The 19,668-nt window shown below is 52.8% G+C and overlaps 1 protein-coding gene across 1 annotated transcript in view; it reads left to right on the top strand.

Annotated features, from left to right (window-relative positions):
• SNTG2 (syntrophin gamma 2) overlaps positions 1–19,271 on the top strand; it is a 119,836-nt gene extending 100,565 nt beyond the window's left edge. Inside the window, exons 13-17 of the mRNA XM_044940575.2 lie at positions 5,939–6,010; positions 11,089–11,295; positions 13,869–13,961; positions 16,009–16,119; positions 19,048–19,271. Of these exons, the coding sequence (XP_044796510.1) occupies positions 5,939–6,010; positions 11,089–11,295; positions 13,869–13,961; positions 16,009–16,119; positions 19,048–19,179 (615 nt within the window). The 3' untranslated portion in view covers positions 19,180–19,271. The remainder of the gene's footprint in view (positions 1–5,938; positions 6,011–11,088; positions 11,296–13,868; positions 13,962–16,008; positions 16,120–19,047) is intronic.
• The last annotated feature ends 397 nt before the right edge of the window (positions 19,272–19,668 follow it).

Here is a 19,668-nt window from a genome sequence, read left to right as displayed (position 1 = left end):
GTGGATGCTCTCTGTTGTCATCTGCCCTCCACCCGTCAGCAGACGCTGTAATCGTATCTGTGGCCTGGCTGCTGTGAATGGTGAGGGACTTGGGGCGCAGGGCTCTCGAGACTCAGAGTTTGTTTCCTTTGCATAAATATCCAGGAGTGGGATCGCTGGATTGGACGGTAGTTCTGCTCCGTTTCTTTGAGGAGCCGCCATGCTGGCTCCACAGTGGCCGCGCCATCCACACGCCTCGCGTCCGCACGGCGCCGTCGTCCTCGGCCGCAGGCACGGCGCCGTCGTCCCCGGCTGCGGGGTGATGGATATGTTTATGACAAACAGGGCTGCTGGTTTCACGTGTCTCCTCTTCTTCAGACTCATCAGTCGTGTACGGCACATCTGTCAATCATACCTTAGTAAAGTTTTAAACATAAAAAATAGTAGAGGGCAAATCAAGTTTTACTCTCAGACATCTAGACAACAGTGCATGTTTTCAGTGGTAAGCAAGGTTTTCTTTAATAGGCTTTTTCTTGGGGAATAATTTTAGAGGATGAGATGATTGGATAGCATCACCGACTCAATGGACATGAGTCTGAGCAAACTCTGGGAGGTGGTGAAAGACAGATGAGCCTGGCGGGCTGCAGTCCATGGACCTGCAAAGAGTGGGACACGACTTAGCGACTGAACAACAATTTCTGGTAGAGAAGTTGTGTGCAGGGAGGAGGATTCCCTCCAGGTTGCTGAGTGCTGACCTTGTACAGAACTGGGGTCCGTGTGTTGAAACTGAAGGATTATCAGTGGCAGAGCACGGCGTACTCAACCACGGATTCCTCCGGGCCTGTCTGCCCACAGAGCTTTTTTCTGTCCCCAGGACTCAAGCCAGGATTCCACCAGGGACCTGAGATTTTCCAAAAACCAAGGCTGTGAATTACCAGTGCTGGAGAGTTATCTACAGATTTGCATAATCACTGAATTTTTCTCAAATGCAGTGATGTTCTTTATTGTTGCTAGGAAAGTAAACAAGAATAACCACAGATAACCCCAGTGGCCTCAGTCCCGGCCCCGCGATGTCACGGAAGGCAGCTGGGGTATGGCTGGCAGATCCGGAATCAGTTCTCTGGGGCTCTGGGCTGAGGGGCCCCCGCTGGCCCAGGACAGTTGAGGGGAGGAGGGGAGGACAGGGTCAGCCCTCCGGCACCCAGTTTGCCTGAGGGAGGGACCCCCTGCCTCAGAACGGTGGGGGAAGCGACTAGATGCCCAGATCACACGCTGGAAAGTCCTCCTAATTTTTCCTTTCTTGCTAATTAAGACCCTCAGGGCATGAGTTTTCCCACACACAACATTCTAAGTTGTGAGCAGTGCTTTAAATGTTAATCAAATTTCCACACTTGCTCTGGGGAAAGATGATTTCATCCACTTCCCATGGCAGCTTCAGTTTCATGGACAGAAATTCTAACCCAGGGGTCACAGGGTCCTCCAGTATCTCCAGATGGATAGTGTCATTTCTGTTAACACCAGGCTTTGCTTGTTTATTTTGAAATCCCATGGCAAATTTTCTTGGCATCGATCCGTATCACAAACATCACATCGTACGAATCGATCGCTGACCTCAGCCGCTGGGGTGTGTTCACCTGGAGCCAGCTGCTACCGCCTGAATACTGTGCTCAGAAGCTTGAGATCTGCTCAGCGTTCTGCTTTGAGCGGGGCCTGGCCGAGGGGCTGAGTCGTCTCTCTGTACCCCAGGGGTGGGGTCGCCCCCGCCATGGCCTCCCTGGAACTGGGAGCAGCTTTTACGTCTGCTCCTCCCTTTGCTTAGGTGGCTTTGGGACTAAGTCCGACTCTGTGGCCCCATGGACCACAGCTCGCCAGGCTCACCTGTCTTCCACCATCTCCCAGAGCTTGCTCAGACTCATGTCCTTATCATCTTCACCCTCTAAAATTATTCCCCAAGAAAAGGCCTATTAAAGAAAACCTTGCTTATCACTGAAAACATGCATTATTGTCTAGATATCTGAGAGTAAAACTTGATTTGTCCTCTACTGTTTTTTATTTTTAAAACTTCTACATCACAGGTAGTTTGGGAACAGCGAGTACACCGTGTCTTTTCACAGACACACCCCGCATTCCTGACTCTGGATTCAGGGGGTGCAGATGCTCAGCTGACCCCTGAGGTGGAAAGGGCAGTGCGGCCAGTCTGGTCCTCTCTCCAAGCCCTGGCTACCTCTGCACCAAGGTCAGCTGTCCCGGCTTTCACCAGTAAAGTAAGGTTTGCGTGAAGCCAGTGGGGGCTGGCGGCTGCCCCTGCATAGGAACTGCCCTCCATGCTGACCCTGCCCACCGTCTAGAGAAGCTGCGCCATCTCCTGCAGCGGGCATGAGCGCCCTGCGTGTGCTCACATCGGAGATGAGACGCGTGATAAGCAGGGCACCTGGCTGGTTCCTGGTCCCCGGGGGGAAGCTCTCCCATGACCGGCCGCGAGTGTCTGCCTCACGTGGTCTGAGGCTCTGTCGTTAGGCGCACCCGTGTTAAGGATGGTTACCTCTGCTTTGAGAACTGAGCGTTAATCCTGATGTAATAACCTTTGTCCCTGATAGCTCCCTTATTGTAACGTATGCTCTGTGGGACCGTGATATCCCCTCCGCTTTCTTTTGCTCAGTGGAGTCTTTTCTCATCCCTTGCACTCAATCCATGTGTGTTTTGGGGCTGGCGTCGGGCCCAGGCCAGTCTGTCTCTTTGGCTCCAAGAAGACTGGTGACGCTTCCGTCCGTTCAGGCCTGTGCTTCTGGTCACACAGGAGTGCTCGCGCTCAGCTGCTTGCCTGCGGAACCAGAAACACAGTAACTTTATGAATAGAAAAAAAAATTAAACATTGCTCCTACATAATGGCGTTATGCTGCTTTACAGTGAAATGTTTAATAATCTTCACAGACTATCCGAAATAACGAAAGCCTATTTTAAAATGGGGGCTGAAAGATTTAATGAGACAATGGAAATATTCACTCAGCAAAATGTTAGAGAAAAGGGCCTTAGGGGAAAGGAAAAGTTGTAAGTTGAGGAGTGGAAGCTTTGGGCTGTAAACGGAATCTTCCCACTTCCTGGCTGAGGGAACGCAGACGCCGCACCCACCCTCTGCTCAGCTGCTAGCTGAATGCTTCATAGGATCAAGCGGAACACTAAGAGGCTTCATTTATATACTTAAAATGTCTCTGAAACTCCAAAGCATTTGCATTTCACAGATGAAATTTTACGCTTAGAGCTCGGCAACTTCTCACTAAAAGCAGCACACAAAGCGTGGCCAGGGAAGATTTACACGTGTGTAGATTTACATGGAGAAGGAAATGGCGACCCACTCCAGTGTTCTTGCCTGGAGAATCCCAGGGATGGGGGAGCCTGGTGGGCTGCCGTCTCTGGGGTCGCACAGAGTCAGACACGACTGAAGAGACTTAGCAGCAGATTTACATGTTCTGTCTGACCGTGGGTGCTTGTATCCTGGAGCTAGAGGCAAATTGCCAGTAATGATTTCTGCTTTGCCCAAATCTAAAGTGACCGTATGTGAAGCTCTTCATGCTGTATTTATTTCTGTCCTGCGTGCTGACGTGAGGAGTGAGGTCGTGCTGGTGACGGGACTGTTGATGACTTGCAGCGTCGTACCTGCGTCCCGGCCCCGCCGGCGGGCTCCGCGTCTGCGCCCAGGCTGCAGTGCAGCTTGTGCGGCACGATGCATCCGAGGTTGCAGAGCTGCTGCCTGGAGACGGCGCCGCAGCTCAGGGCCAGGGGCTGCTTCACACGCAGCGGGTGCCCTTCCCCTGTTTGCAAGCGATGAGCAGAGACGTGACTCTGAGTAGCTGGAAGCAGCCTGCAGCCTTGGGAGGGGCTCGGGGCCACCAGACCGGGATAGCTCTGTTGCGGGGCGGGGTGGGGGCTGGAAGGACAGCAAATAAATTCCTCCGGGACTGTGGAGCCCCGAAGGCACCCAGTGATGAGCTCTCGGCCCGCCGTCTGATCACCCCTCTTCCCCTCTGTCCACGGGGCGTCGGGCACTGCCAAGAACGCCCGGCCACCTGTGTGGGGCCTGCTGTCTACCATTCTGTGTCAGAATGTTGCAGTGAGCTTTTAAAAGGCCCAGAGAGTCTGTGGCAAGTAATTTAGGAACAATGAAAGAGAAAGTCCTGACTTCCAGGCTGGTTTCTGAGCTCCTCCAAGACAAGAGGAGGGAGACCCTGAAGGAGTTGGGGAGAAGGGGGGAGAAAGGCTCGAAGGAAGGGGCAGCCTGGGGCGGAGGCGGCCGTGGGTTCCCTGTGCCCCGGTGCCCACAAGAGGATGCAGCCAGCCGGGAGGGTGGTGAGCCCATAACCGAGGGCTGATCAACGCAGGAGAAGCTGGATTCTCCTGGCCTTCGTGTATACTTGACTGTCCTTCCTTAAAGTGGGCAGTTATTTCTGTTTGCAAACTGGAATCTGAAAAATAATGTTTCAACTGCTCATGTTTCCAAACACCATTAAAATGTGTTAAACAGCACTTATGCAACCAATTTTACAGCATCTAACAGTATTAACATACACATTACATAGCAGTTCCTATGAATATGCAAAAAATATCGGAAGTAGCTTTAAGGTTGTCATTAGGGAAAGATATCACTTAAAAAATATTTACCTGGAAAGAAATAAATGGAGAAGATGTGTAAGCTGAAGGCGTATCAGACAATTATGTACCTGGTATAGAATATTATTCCATGTCACTTCTGTGGGTACATAAGTGTTCCACAGTAATACTTAAATGTTTCAGGATATTACATCTGAGCGTCTACAGTTTCGATTCTGTTTCAGGTGAGATGTGCTCAGGTAAAATAGAATGTTGTCAAGACACAGGGCAAGAAAAAGGCCCACTTTGAGAATCGATTCATAGACTTTGTGAGGTTTGCAGCGTGAGGCCCCGCCCCCTTCCCATCGTCCTGCCTCAGTGGGCACATGTCCCAGCTGATGAGTGACCACCGCCACGGGGCCCCCACATGGCTTCCAGAGGCTCTCAGGTCGGAAGCGCTGCTCTTCAAGTCCAGGGAAGAAACGGTTCCACCCAGACGACCGAGCCTCTTCTCAGCCTCAGGTGCCTCCCTGGTGGGGGCGTGTTCACCTTGAAACGGTCACCATGGCCCAGAGGGTGAGGTGCCCAGCCTGACTCACGTCCGAGGGCGCCGCCACCGGGGCTGAGCCCACACCTGCCAGGGTCACGGGAGCCGGGCGTGGACAGGGGTCTTTCCCAGGCGCAGGGGAGAGGAGGCTGACTGTCAGCAGGAAAAATTGGACAGAAGAGACACCTCCAACCACAGGTGGCCACTGCAGACCCACAGTGAACAGGGCCTTAGCAGACAGGGCAGGCCTGTGGCAGAGTGAGGAGGTGTGTACTTGGGAAGCCCAGTACCGCCTAGATCCTCTAAATATAGTCCAAAGTTGGTCCTGTACTTAAGGTGAGAGCATCCAAAACGAATTCCTAAAGTGACGCCCAACTGTGTGTAAAGGTAAGTTCCTCCATCACCAGGTTCTTGAATCAATAATGTGTGTAAACATCGAACCTCACTCCAAGACTCCAGGGCGGGAGCACACAGCTACTTGTCGGAGACCACCCCGGCTTGTAGTCCGGTTTTCCAACTGTCCTGCTCCTGAGGTTTAATTAAGGAAAAGACACGTTGACTCATCTTATTGTTGTAAATGTTTAAATTCTCATACTGAAAACATCATGTATCTAATTACACGTATACTTTAAAACCCTTTTTCCAGTTTTATTGAGGTACAATTGAGAATAACACGTGCAGAGTGTGCAGTGTGACCGTCTGACGTCTGTGTACCTTGTCCAGCGAGTCCCACGGCGGGGTAATGAACAGCTCCGTCACCTCGCACAGCTCCCCTTATTTTGGGTGAAAACGCCGAAGATTCACGCGTCCGTCTTGCGTTTCTTTCAGGTGAGCGCATTGGACTGGGTCCAAGCAGAGAAAACCTATCACCTCTGTGAGGTTCTGTTTAAAGTTCACAAGGTAAGTTTGAGCATCCTTTGCACACCACATGTGTCCATGTTAACAACTGGCCCTTTGAGGTTGAAAAGGGAGAGAGAGATTTACCGCTGTCGAAAGTCAAATGACATGCACATACAGGCTCTCCCACCACCGCTCATCAAAATTCCACAAAAGGATGTCGTGGAGTCGCTTTCAAGTCTATTTTATGTCGGCTCTGCATTATTTCATTCTGGCCTTTTTATATTTACAACTTGTTTGTATGGCTTTCCATACACTTGAAAGTGGAGAAGGAAATGGCAACCCACTCCAGGATTCTTGCTTGGAGCACCCCATGGGCAGAGGAGCCTGGCGGGCTACAGCCCCTGGGGTTGCACAGAGTCAGACACCACCATACACTTAAGAGAGTTTCCCAGGTGGCGCACGTGGCAAAGGACCCACCTGCCAGAGTGTGGGAAGCTCCCCTGGGGGAGGGCATGGCAGCCCACTCCAAGATTCTTGCCTGGAGAACCCCCATGGACTCAGGACTTCGTTTTCTGGTGGGCTACCGTCCATGGGATCGCAAAGACTTGGACATGACTGAAGCGACTTAGCACGGCGTCCATCTAAGACACGTATTTCGTATTGGGATGCCTTCAAAAACCATCGTATTTTATATGTGAGCTTCATTAATAAGCTATAGAGCCTCTTCTATTTTATCCAGAATATTTTTTCAGAAAGATTGAGAAAATGCTTAATCAGTAAATATGCTATGAAGTAACAAATCATGCAGTTAGCCAAGAGGATGATTACAGCAAAAGTGTTCAACTCAGTTCAGGGCAAATGGTAGCGACAAGCACAGTAAATGCGCAGCATCTGGCACTTGTGAAAAGGAGACTGAAGATTGTGGATATCCGATTAGAAGTCTTTAAACGGTGATCTTAGAAAATCTCCCCCTTTCTCACGTGACTTTAATCCTTGATGCTGAACATATGAACTTAAAATTATAATATTTAATTCATCTTTCAAAAATTGAGATAAGTGATTATTTTAAGAACTAGCACTTTAGAATTTTTTAATGACTTATTTTCATAATCATTCAAACTATAGTTGTTGCTATGTAGTCCAGAAATCACATTTTGTGGTTGTGGTGGTGTTTCTGCAACACTTTCTTCTCTCCATAAACTCCTTTTTCTAGTTCTTAAAGCTGTGTGTCTGTGTTTCACACTCATCATGAAAGAGATGAGAAAATTGAATCAATCAGACTTGATTGCAATTGTGACTAAAATTATAAACAGCCCCCATAGTGGACAATAAAAGCGCTGCCCAGCAGTGAGGCGTCCCCGCCCGAGTAGCCCCTCCCCACATAAGAATGTCCCATCTGCGCTTCTCAGTGGAACTAAAGTTACTCACCCATTCGGCAGAGCGCTTGGTAACGGTGTCTTCCCTTTGCTGAGCGCCACGCCTGAGCTCTGCTGGGCGCTCCGTCTCCCTCCTGAGTTGGTCCCGCCCCCCCCACACCCCCCAGGAGGGAACCCTCATAGTGCCCGCCTTCCAGCTGAGGCTCCGAAACACAAACTCAGGAGTAACTTCCAGAAGCATCACCAGAGGCGGAGGGACCCAGGTTCCCTTGGCCCGAAGCGTAGCTGCACGCTGTTTTACTTTATATACACGATTCTTTCTTCCCTCTGAAAATGGAAGCGTATGCGCTAACCCTCACATCACTTTTTGCTCTGCAGTTTATTTTGCGGATCTTCAATATACACCAAGAAGTGACCCCTCTTTAATACCACTGACTAGTATTTAATTCCATTATATATCATACATTATTTCTCCAAGCCCTTATCAAGGAATATTTGATTTGTTCCCTTTTTTGAAATGACAAACAATGTAATAAATCATTTTACACGTGTGCGAGTAATATAACCAAGAAAAATGTATAGAGGTGGAATTTCTGGGGCAAAGAATGTGGACTGTTTGCATTCTGATTACCAAAGGATGTATTGTGTAGCACAGGGAACTCTGCTTCATGTTCTGTAACAACCTAAATGGGAAAATGACCTGAAAAATAATAGATACATGTATAAATCAACCCTGAATATTCATTGGAAGGACTGGTGCTGAATCTGAAGCTCCAATACTTTGGCCATCTGATGTGAAGAGCTAACTCATTGAGAAAGACCCTGATGCTGGGAAAGACTGAAGCTAAAAGGAGAAAGGGGAGGCAAAGGCTGAGATGGTTAGGTAGCATAGCCAGCTCAGTAGACGTGAATTTGAGCAAACTCCGGGAAATAGTGAAGGACAGGGAAGCCTGGAGTGCTGCAGTCCATGAGGTCACAAAGAGTCAGACATGACTTTGCAACGGAGCACACACACATCTATAACTGTTTCACTTTGCTGTACAACTGAAACTAATACAGCATTGTGTGTGTGTGTGTGTGTGTGCTCAGTGTGTCTGACTGTTTGCGACCCCGTGGACTGTAGCCCGCCAGGCTCCTCTGTCCATGGCATTTCCAGGCAAGAATACTGGAGTGGGTTGCCATTTTGTCCACCAGGGGGTCTTCCCAACCCAGGGATCGAACCCACATCTCCTGTATTAGCAGAGGAATTCTCTACCACTGAGCCTATTCTTTACCACCTTTACCACTGAAGCCCTAAATCAACCTTACTCCAATAATACAAAATTTTTAAACAGAAATGAAAAAAGAAATGCAAGTGAAAATCATGAAGTGATATGTTTGCGCCTAGACAGTCAAAGATGGAAAGGTTGGTACCGATGGGAGGAAGGCTCTATCAAAATGTGAGCAGCCCTTCGACTTGGAAATCCCGCCTGTAAGTGCGGTTTGTCTCGCTTGTCGCCAGCGCTGGCCTTGCAGGAAGCTCTCTAACTTCCCTTCTGGGACCGGTTCTCCAACTGCCGCTCACTGGACCCGTGTGAATAATGGCAGTGTGACTCTCCTGAGGTCCCGTTAGAAGAAACCGTACCCGTCCAAGTTGGACAAGGACGATGTTCAGTGCGGGCAGAGACTGACCTCAGCTCCCCTGGAACAAGGGGCAGGGGGCCCCTGAGCTGCATGAGGAGGCGAGCGTGGGCCAGGTGGGCCCCACCTCCAGCCCCTGACCCCCCAACCCCCGCAAAGGGAAAGGGCCTCTGTGGTGTCTCCGTGGGTGGAGATGGTTTTGCAGTTTGGTTGGACCCCTCAGAGGGAGAGTCCCACGTGCAGAGCTCAGAGGAGGGGTGATTTGCCAGGCCTTCACCCTCCAGCGGCGTGGAGGGCACCATCGAGCTGGCAGTGGCTTTAACGAGATCTCCATCTCCAGGGGCAGAGAGAGGACTCAGAAGGCTGCTCCGAGGGTGGCAGACCCGGGGAGGTGGCGGGCAGTGGGCACGGGGCCGGGGCAGCGGTTGAGGCTGTGGGAAAGGCATGGGGGCCCAGTTACTCAGTCTCCACAGCAGCTCAGCGACCTTAGTTTTGTAGTTGCTCCCAGTCTTTTGTCATCATGAGATGTTGCAGTTCGTAAGACCTGGGCTTGTTGTCTCCAAAAGGGCCAGGGAGGTACCTGGGGCTGAGCTGCGCATGGTCAGTAACCTCACTCATTTCTCAGCATCAGCGTCACGTCAGTTTTTGTGGGGCTCAACAGGTTTAGTTGCAGGAAGTAGTCACATCTGCGAAACCCTTAAGTGTCCTTCCCAGGGATTTCTTGGGTTGGGCAAAGGCTGTTTTTAATTCTTCTCTTTGTTCTTCCACATGGAGCTGAGGTTTGTCCGTTCAGGCGAAGACTCAGCGGCACTTGACTGCTCCATCAGACGAACTTCGTCTTAGGGACCGACTCTACACGAGAAAGTCACAAGTCAGATAGCAGTGCACATGGAAATGTTCAGTGATGTTTTAAATTAGTGAACGTTGGACGAATTGTTCAAAAACCATTGAGAAGTAAAGTTTCAGTGTAACTGTGTATTTTAAGTACTCCATTAAAATCACATTGCACATTTATAGAATTATGTATACAAAGAGGTATGAAAGAAAGAAAAGTGAAGTCGCTCAGTTGCATCCAACTCTTTGCGACCCCATGGACTGTATGTAGGCTACCAGGCTTCTCCGCCCATGGAATTTTTCAGGCAAGAATACTAGAGTGGGTTGCCATTTCCTTCTCCAGTCAGGTGATTTTTAAAATAGTCTTTGCGTTTTGTTTTCCGAAGAGTGAACGTGAGGTGGTCTCTGTCTTCACAGGGCCTGGGCAGGGGGCGCCTCGGGGTGGGCGGCGGGAAGCATGATGCTGCTTGTGCGGTCGCTGACGCTCTCAGGAGCCCGTGCGCTGCGTCTTGGACGTGCAGCTCGGTCTGTGCCCCCTCAGCCCTGCCTGACGGCCGGCGCGCTCTGTGTAAACGGATCGTGAGCTGCGTGGTGAGGATGCAGGAGCCGCAGCCTCATTCCTGCCGTCCCTTAATTAGCCCAAGACTTGCGCTTCAAGAGGGAGGCTCAGAGAGAAGTAAAATCTCAAGGTCAACAGCTGGCAATTGGCCAGGAAGGTCCCAAGTATTGTCTGTCTGGCCCAAAAGCCTGTTTTTATTCTACTGAAATGCACAACCCCCTAAACCACACCCAGTGTAGGAAAGAACACAGCTGCAGTTTCCCCCACATTAACACTTGCTAAGAGTCCTTCCTTCATTCTTTGGTGGTCAGTTCTGACACTCATGGCCGGTACGTGTGGACAGAGTTTCTGAGAAGTCAGGTCCGTGACCAAAGGCTTGCTTTCCTTGGCTCACGACCCGATGTCCTATTTCCTGCACTTAGCTTTCTGTGCATCTCCATCTGAGGTCACGGCCTGGGGGCGCAGCTGAGGGGGCTCATTGAACTCAGCACAAACACTTCATGACTTTTATCTTTGTCCTGGAAGCTAGACGTGGAAACAGAAAGTGTGGTCGCCGATAATGTGGGTGAAAGGCGCTTGCAGCGCGTCGGGAGCGGGACACAGCTGATGCATGGAAGTCACCTTACAGGCTTGTCTCTGCCGCAGCCGTGTCAGGGGGCCTCGTGCCATGCAGGGTCCCCTGTGGAGCGCGGCCCAGGTGGGTCCCGGGGGCCATCCCCTCTAACTGGTGTCACCCCCATCCGTTTCAGCTCTGGCTCCCAGACGACTACTGGGCGCAAGCCAGCCTCTCCCTGGGCCTCCAGGATCCTGACAGCGGGGACCACGGGCCCTTCTGCTTCAGCATCCTCGTGGGCCACGGCGGGAGCCACGTGTTTGGTGTGGAGCTGGGCAGTGAGCTGGCCACCTGGGAGCTGTCCTTCCAGAGAGCCACCTTCCGGGCCGTGCAGAGGACGCGGGTAAGCGGCCTGCTCGTCTCTGAGCGACCTGAATCAGAGCCGGCATGGCGGTCGTTCCGGGAATCACGCGTCTGCAGAAGCCGGGCGGACCCTGCCCAGGTCCTCGGGTCCAGCGTGTTGGGAGCCGCCGTGGGAGGTCATGGAGGGAAGCGAGGTGGGGCGTTTTCATCTGGTTCACCCCAGTGTTCGGCATGAGGAAGGGGCCTGGAAGCCAGCTAAGGGAAGCCCCTCACTGAGGGCACGGCTGGGTCCCTGGAGTCTGCTCATCAACCATGTTTACTGAGCAGTCACTGGATGCTTGGCATTTCTTCAAGCACTTGATGGCCCTTCCTCAAACTCAGTGACCCAACGAGCAGCATAACACAGCTCGAGTGTTTGGGTTGTTTCTCCCTCCCCGGGACAGGAGATAAATCCCACAGACCGAGGTGTGTGTGGATGGAGCAGTCCCGTCCTGAGACCTTATGTGAAAAATGATCACCTTGAGGTTGTCCCAGAGCTCTCTTAAACTGTCCTCATCTTAACATTCTTTTTTTCTATTCAGCGTGGATGATTCCACCACTGTCTTCCAGCGTCCTGCTCTGCTCCTGTATCATCCAGTCTGCTGTTGATTCCTCCTGGTGCATTTTTAACTTCTCAGCTCTCTTTGCTCCTTCTTTATGTTTCCTGACTCTTTGTTAAACCTCTCCCTGCGTTCGTTCTCCTCCCCAAGTTCTCTCAGCATCTTTCTGGTCATTACCTTGAACTCTGTTAGGCAGATTTCTTATCTCCACTTCGCTCAGTTCTTCTCGGGATCATCTTACTCCATCACTGGGGAAACATTCCTTTGTTCCCTCATTTTGCCTACTTGTCTGTGTCCGAGTCTTAGGTGGGCCCGTTACTTTTCCCAGCCTTGGAGGTGTCCCGAGCCTCCAGCGGCACACAGCCCCCTGGACACCGGAGCTGTGCGAGGACGGGTGCCTTCGTGCAGACAGGGCTGACTGCGGCGGGTACACTGCCGGAGGGCTGGTCCCTGGACCTGCCGGCTGCCAGGCCCCGCCCGTGTGGAAGTCGCTAGATGCTGGTGGTGAGGCCGCGTCCTGATGCAGCTAGCATGGAGTGTGAGGGGCCCAGGGCTGGCCTGCTGGTGGCTGGGCCTGAGTCCCCTCGTGATCGACTGCTCAGCCTGGGGTGCCAGGGCTGGTGGGGGAGCTGAGCCCGCACAGACTCCGGGGAGGACCCCACAGTGGCCCTCGTCAGCCCCTGTGTCCCCGCACCAGAATCCGCTTCCACACGGGTGCCGCACCACCCACACCCCGGGTGACCTCCAGCTGCCCCCTGCCTCCCTGGAGATGCTCCAGGGTCAGCAGGTGGGTCTGACCCCAGCTTCCTCCCAGTTATCGGCCCCGCCTCAGAGGGAGCGGCGTGTCCCCAGCCGGCACAGCGCCCTCGCACAGGGGGTCCCGCCCTGGGCCCCCCCCCACCCCCCCGCCATAGCATCGTCTTCCAGGAGCCGTTTTGCTGCGGGGGCAGAAGCGTGCCTGGGGAAACTCACCTTATCCTTTCATAGGGAGCATCCTCCTCAGCAAGTTGGCTCAAGTACCCCTCGGTGTTGACCCGATTCCCCAAAGGTGTTATGTAAGGACTCAGGAGATGTAGCCCAGAAATGTCAAGACGGGAGGAACTGTCTCCTGAAGCAGAACTGGAAGGCGTGCCGTCCCCCGGGGGCGGGAGGGCTCACCCTTAGCTCCTGCCTCGTGGGTCTGGCGCACCTGGCGTCACCCCCGCTGTGCCAGGATCCGTGCGCTTAGCTGAGAATTGGACACAATAGCAGCCACCAGAGCACTGACCACACCTCTGGTGTTCACACTCAGCTGGCACTGCTAGGAGCTGTGTGCACCGATCGATCGTCTGATCCTCGCAAACCCTGAGCCTGTCGGGGGTCGCCCCGCCCGCCCCACCCACCCCCACAGCAGTCTCCCTCCCGCGGCCCCAGGCACGGAGCTCAGTGGAGTCTCCGCTGCGTCTGTCCTTTGCTTTTGTTTTGGGTCAGACCCCTTGGAACATCTCCCAAGAGCAGCTGGATCTCGTGTCTCGGGACGCACTTGCAGGCTGGCCTGTCCCAAGGCAACTTGGAGGAGCAAAGCGTGCACGCTCATTCATGTGATGGGGACAGGTGGCATCACGGGGAGTTATGATCTGGGGTTAGGGTGTCTCCGGAGGACGCTGTCAGGCTCCGCTTTGCTAAGACCGGCACCTCTGCTGACGGTGCGGCTTCTGCACCTGCCGGAGGACCAGTGAGGGAGGCACCACATGGGAGCCGTGTCCCGGGGACCTCCATGCGCTTCGGTTTTCTAAAAGCAGGTTTTGATGGGGGAAAATAGTGTAAGTAAGCGTAAGTGTCCGTTGCTCAGTCATGCCCGACTCTTGGCGACCCCACGGACTGCAGCCCACCAGGCTCCTCTTTCCCTGAGATTTTCCAGGCAAGGATACTGGAGTGGCTGCCATTTCCTTCTGCAGAGGATATTGTAGCCACCCGATTAATGTTAAGCATCATTTTAAAAAGGTGTTTTCTCACAATTGATCCTTTTTTCTAGTCCAAAACGTACATATGCAGCGGGCAAGGAGACACTCTGTGCTTCACCGTGGACTTTGCTCTCGGATTCACCTGTTTCGACAGCAAGACCAAGGTGTGTGCCGAGCAGCCAGAGGCGGTGCTGGTGGGTGGAGCATGTGCTACATTTCAGGGCTGTGACACCCGTCCACGGCTGCGGCACCACCAGCCCTAACGGCCGCGTCCTCTGCACGGGCTCCCTCGTGGTGACCCGCTGTCTGAGAGCTCAGGGTCCCAGCACCTTACAGGTCCAGAGCCGGGCAGGGCTGACACCACATCAGCGTACAGGAGCGAGTCAGTGTGACCGTAACGTCCGTACCCAACAAATAACAAGGACTTCTTTTTAAGGACCATTGTGGATCCTTTAAGTGATAAGCGGGGTTTGCACTTTCTTGACTGTACTGTTTTAGCAGTCATTTATGATTCTATGCAGATAATAATTCTGTAGGTGGTTCCTAGAAAGTTACCACCACTGAGCTTTTCCTCTTCATAGTCAAAGCTGACCCAACACTGAGTGATGTTCTCAGAGCAGTTTGCTCAGTGACACAGGTAACTGAGCAGGCATGTGTGTACACAGATAACTGAGCAGGCGTATGTGTACACAGATAACCCAGCAGGTGTGTGTGTACACAGGTGACCGAGTAGGTGTCTGTGCACACAGATAACCGAGCAGGCATGTGGAGCAGGCATGTGTGACATAGGTAACCAAGCGGACATCTGTACACAGGTAACCGAGCAGGCATCTGTGCACACAGGTAACCCAGCAGGTGTCTGTGTATACAGATAAACCAGCAGGCGTGTGTGACACAGGAAACCGAGCAGGCGTGTGTGACACAGGAAACCCAGCAGGTGTGTGTGCACACAGGTAACCCAGCAGGCGTCTGTGTACACAGGTAACCGAGCAGGTGTCTGTGTACCAAGGTAACCGAGCAGGCGTCTCTGCACACAGATAACTGAGCAGGCATGTGGAGCAGGCGTGTGTACACAGGTAACCCAGCAGGTGTCTGTGTACCAAGGTAACTGAGCAGGCGTCTCTGCACACAGGTAACTGAGCAGGCATGTGGAGCAGGCGTGTGTACACAGGTAACCCAGCAGGTGTCTGTGTACCAAGGTAACCGAGCAGGCGTCTCTGCACACAGGTAACCCAGCAGGTGTCTGTGTACCAAGGTAACCGAGCAGGCGTCTCTGCACACAGGTAACCCAGCAGGCGTCTCTGCACACAGATAACTGAGCAGGCATGTGGAGCAGGTGTGTGTACACAGGTAACCCAGCAGGTGTCTGTGTACCAAGGTAACCGAGCAGGCGTCTCTGCACACAGGTAACCGAGCAGGCGTCTCTGCACACAGGTAACCCAGCAGGCATGTGGAGCAGGCGTGTGTACACAGGTAACCGAGCAGGCATCTCTGCACACAGGTAACCCAGCAGGTGTCTGTGTACCAAGGTAACCGAGCAGGCGTCTCTGCACACAGGTAACCCAGCAGGCGTCTCTGCACACAGGTAACCCGGCAGGCGTCTCTGCACACAGGTAACCCGGCAGGTGTCTCTGCACACAGATAACTGAGCAGGCATGTGGAGCAGGCGTGTGTACACAGGTAACCGAGCAGGCGTCTGTGTACCAAGGTAACCGAGCAGGCATCTCTGCACACAGGTAACCCGGCAGGCGTCTCTGCACACAGGTAACCCGGCAGGCGTCTCTGCACACAGGTAACCGGGCAGGCGTCTCTGCACACAGGTAACCGGGCAGGCGTCTCTGCACACAGGTAACCCGGCAGGCGTCTCTGCACACAGGTAACCCGGCAGGCGTCTCTGCACACAGGTAACCGGGCAGGCGTCTCTGCACACAGGTAACCCGGCAGGCGTCTCTGCACACAGGTAACCGGGCAGGCGTCTCTGCACACAGGTAACCGGGCAGGCGTCTCTGCACGCAGGTAACCGGGCAGGCGTCTCTGCACGCAGGTAACCGGGCAGGCGTCTCTGCACGCAGGTAACCCGGCAGGCGTCTCTGCACGCAGGTAGCCCGGCAGGCGTCTGCATTTACTTCGGTCATTTAACAGCACCGGCTGATGTTAACTGAATAAACGCGCTCCTGTGTCTAAAGCACTAAGAACTGCCTTCCTTTACAGAGTGTGCTCTGGAGGTTTAAGTTCTCCCAGCTGAAGGGGTCTTCCGACGACGGGAAAGCTCGGGTGAAGCTGCTCTTTCAGAGTCTGGACACCAAGCAGATCGAGATGAAGGTAGGGACTCGTCTACGGCACAGCGTCGCCTGAGTGAACCGGGTGTCCGGGGCTGGGCGTGCCGTTCCCTGGCCTGTGGAATCACCAGAATGCAAGTGTGAACCCTCCTCGGAGTCAGCCAGGGTGTCATGGGAACCCAGGGTGTGTCTCCTGTTAGAGGCCTTAATATCCTAAAACTGTAGTCATTGAAACCCATTACTTAATTCCACCAAAAAGTACAGGTTTCTTAGTGAATATTAGCAGGAAATCAATGGTTAAATATACAGGAGAAGTCAGTTTTTAAGGGAAGAGTTGTACAAATTGCATTATGTGATGACCTGTCTGTGACATTAAGGACACACTGCTCTGTAAATTCAAAGGATCTGGACGTAACTTACCAGTTATGTGGAGAGAGGGAAGGTGCACCCACCCGCATCCAGGTCAGAGCCCAGCATCACCCGGCCTGGGGACGCAGCCCTGGCCACCCTGAGGCTGCTCTGTCAGCCGCTGGGTGGAAGAGGCCCGGAATTGACCGGGCCCTGACCGGGCGCTGACCGGACGCTCTCCTCTCCACCGCCTCTGGTGCTGGACGCTGTCCTTCCCCCACCGCCTCTGGTGCTGGACGCAGGCCTGCTGAGGGTGTGCAGGGGACGCCTGCTGCCTCCACCCGGCCGCGCAGGCCTGGCCCACGTTGCCACACCTCCCCACACAGGGAGCCACTCGGGGAATTTTCTGAACTCTGCCAGCCCGTCGTCAGTGCCTTGGGAGCGCTTACACCACAGCCCCCAGCGACGCTGTGGCTCGGAGCACAGCACCGCCTGGGTCACGAAGCCCCCGAGTGGAAGACCCACACCTGACCCCTGGTGGGCCTGTCTCCACCCCAGACGTTCGAGCCTTCATGTTATGAGAACCAGAAAGCGGTTGTGCCCTGATTTGAGTTCCCTGAGAACAAGACATAGGAAACTGTTCTGTGCATGGTTATTCCTGGTGAGTGTCACTTTTAGTTGTATTTGTTTGGGACATTTTCAGAGGAAAGTTACACAGGATATTCATTTACATTAGGTATTCATTCATTTATTTAACAGTCGTCTCTTCCAAGCACAGCAAGCACAGCTTTGCTCAGCCTCCGCGGTGAATCCTTTGGGAAGGACAGTCGTTAAGGTTTCCTTTGAAGTACAGTTTGTATTCACTGTGGGCGGTGACTGCAGCCATGGAATTTAAAGACGCTCGCTCCTTGGAAGAAAAGCTGTGACCAACCTAGACAGCACAGTAAAAAGCAGAGACGCCACTTTGTCAACAAAGGTCTGTCTAGTCAAAGCTATGGTCTTTCCAGTAGTCATGTACAGATATGAGATTTGAACCATAAAGAAGGTTAAGCGCTGAAGAAGTCACACTTTTGAACTGTGGTGCTGGAGAAGACTCTTGAGAGTCCCTTGGACTGCAAGGAGATCAAACCAGTTAATCTTAAAGGAAATCAGTCCTGAATATTCATTGAAAAGCCTGATGTTGAAGCTGAAACTCCAATACTTTGGCCACTTGATGCAAAGAGCTGACTGATTAGAAAAGATCCTGATGCTGGGAAAGATTGAAGAAGGCAAGAGGAGAAGGGGACGACAGAGGATGAGATGGTTGAATGGCTTCACCAACTCAATGGACATGAGTCTGAGCAAACTCCGGGAGTTGGTGATGGACAGAGAGGCCTGATTTGCTTCAGTCCACAGGGTTGCAAAGAAGTGGACACGACTGAGTGACTGAACAACAACAAAGTGTGAATTGCACAGCTGGGTGGAAGCTCTTGTCTTAAATTACAGTAGACTTTAGAATCCCCCTCGGGTGTCGGGCCATTAGACTACACTCGGGGGACGCTAAGAGCCCGGACGGCCGTCGCTCGTCAGAAGGCCCCCTGTTGTCTCCCGACAGTTTCTGACGAACATCTGCTGTGTGTGCCGTGAGAGGGTAACGCGGGCGGCTCCGTGAAGAAGTGTGATTTCCAGAGGAGATTTACGGAGGCCCCGAAGGTGACATTCACACTCAGACGTTGATTGAAAGTGTCACCCTTGTGAGAGATGCGGAGTTCCTGAGAGTGAGGCTCATGAGAGAAGGAGTGTTTCCTCAAGTTCAGGAACCTCGTTCTTTGTAGTCTGACAGCTCAGTGCAGACCCGCCCAGCTCCCTGAGAGTTTTACCTAATTAAGGAAAAGATCAAGGTGTTAAAACATCAGAAGTTGGTAATTAGACCAAGCTGCAGATCATATTTAAACTCAGTATTTCAGCCACGATGAAATGTTAAAGGAGTTTAATAAAAATCTAGGTCCTTAGGATAAATGAATTGCAGAGGAGACTACCTGGGCAGCAGGGTTAGCGCGGGGGCTGAGCCTGACACTCGGGCGCCCGGCTGCCGGCTCCCTGCTGGAGCTGCCTGGCCGCAGAAGCCGCAGACACACGCACTCACACATGTGCACGCATGTGCATGGATGCCTGCAGCACAGCATGCACGTGCACGCACAGGCACACTTACACGCAGACACGTGCACACCTGTAGAGGGGCACATTTGTGCACGTATGTTCACACACGTGCAGGTGAAGCCAGATTCCGTCTCCTAAATTGTGACACGGTGAGCCCGGCTGTGTGACATCCAGGCAGGGACCACTGTGAGCTCCTGGCTTTGTGGAGGCTGAGGACCCAGCACAGATGGACTCAGGGTTCCGCACGGAGGACCTGAGTGCCATCCCACATTAGTTACCAGAAATCGGGAATCAACCCGTCAGTCAGGATGTCCGTGCACAAAACCCCCAGAAACCCGCGTGTCCGTGCTGACAGAAGCCCTCTTGCTTTGTGAGTGTTTGCTCTTGAGGCCACTGCTGGTGGTCCTAAGAGCGCAGCGCCTGTGAGCCTCTGTACTGCGCTGTTCTGTGCTCAGTGTGTAAGCACGTTGCGCTTTTCTGGCAGGAGCTGGAGTTTCAGGATCTGACGGCGGTCCTGCACTGCATCCACTCCTTCATGGCTGCGAAGGTGGCCTCCGTGGACCCAGCATTCATGGACACTCAGAGCATCGCCGGAAGGTACATGTATAGCAGCTGAGCGGGAGTGCTGAAAATTAAATTATTTTCTTAAGAAATGACTATTTGCTGCACAATATTGGCACTTTGTGTGATTTTATAATGATCCTATAGTTGTGATACCAATAAAATATGTCACTAGTTTCCAGAGACGAGTCAGCCTTGTTCACTCTGACGGGGATGCGGCCTCCCCTCAGGCAGAGCTGTGGTTGAGAAAACTCAACTCCCCGTTGAAACACTCCATCACCCACGTTTCTCAGACCGCGTGGAGGTACCAGCAGCTCACGCTGCACCCCACACGGCTGAAACCCACACTTTATTTTCAGAAAGCATACGAGAGGAAATGCCAAGAGCTCACCACATTTATTTTCCCCGAGAATAAAAAGTTTTCCTTTGAATTTCATTAATTTACCCCAGGACGTCAGATATAGTCCCTGTGCTCCACATCAACTACAGGTGGTCACACGGAGCACAAAGTCAGAGAAGACAAGCATCAGGTGACATCGCTTAC

The sequence above is a fragment of the Bubalus bubalis genome, chromosome 3, assembly GCF_019923935.1.
Source record: "Bubalus bubalis isolate 160015118507 breed Murrah chromosome 3, NDDB_SH_1, whole genome shotgun sequence".
In the NCBI taxonomy this organism is placed as follows: domain Eukaryota; kingdom Metazoa; phylum Chordata; class Mammalia; order Artiodactyla; family Bovidae; genus Bubalus; species Bubalus bubalis.
This window is presented reverse-complemented; position numbering and strand designations above follow the sequence as displayed.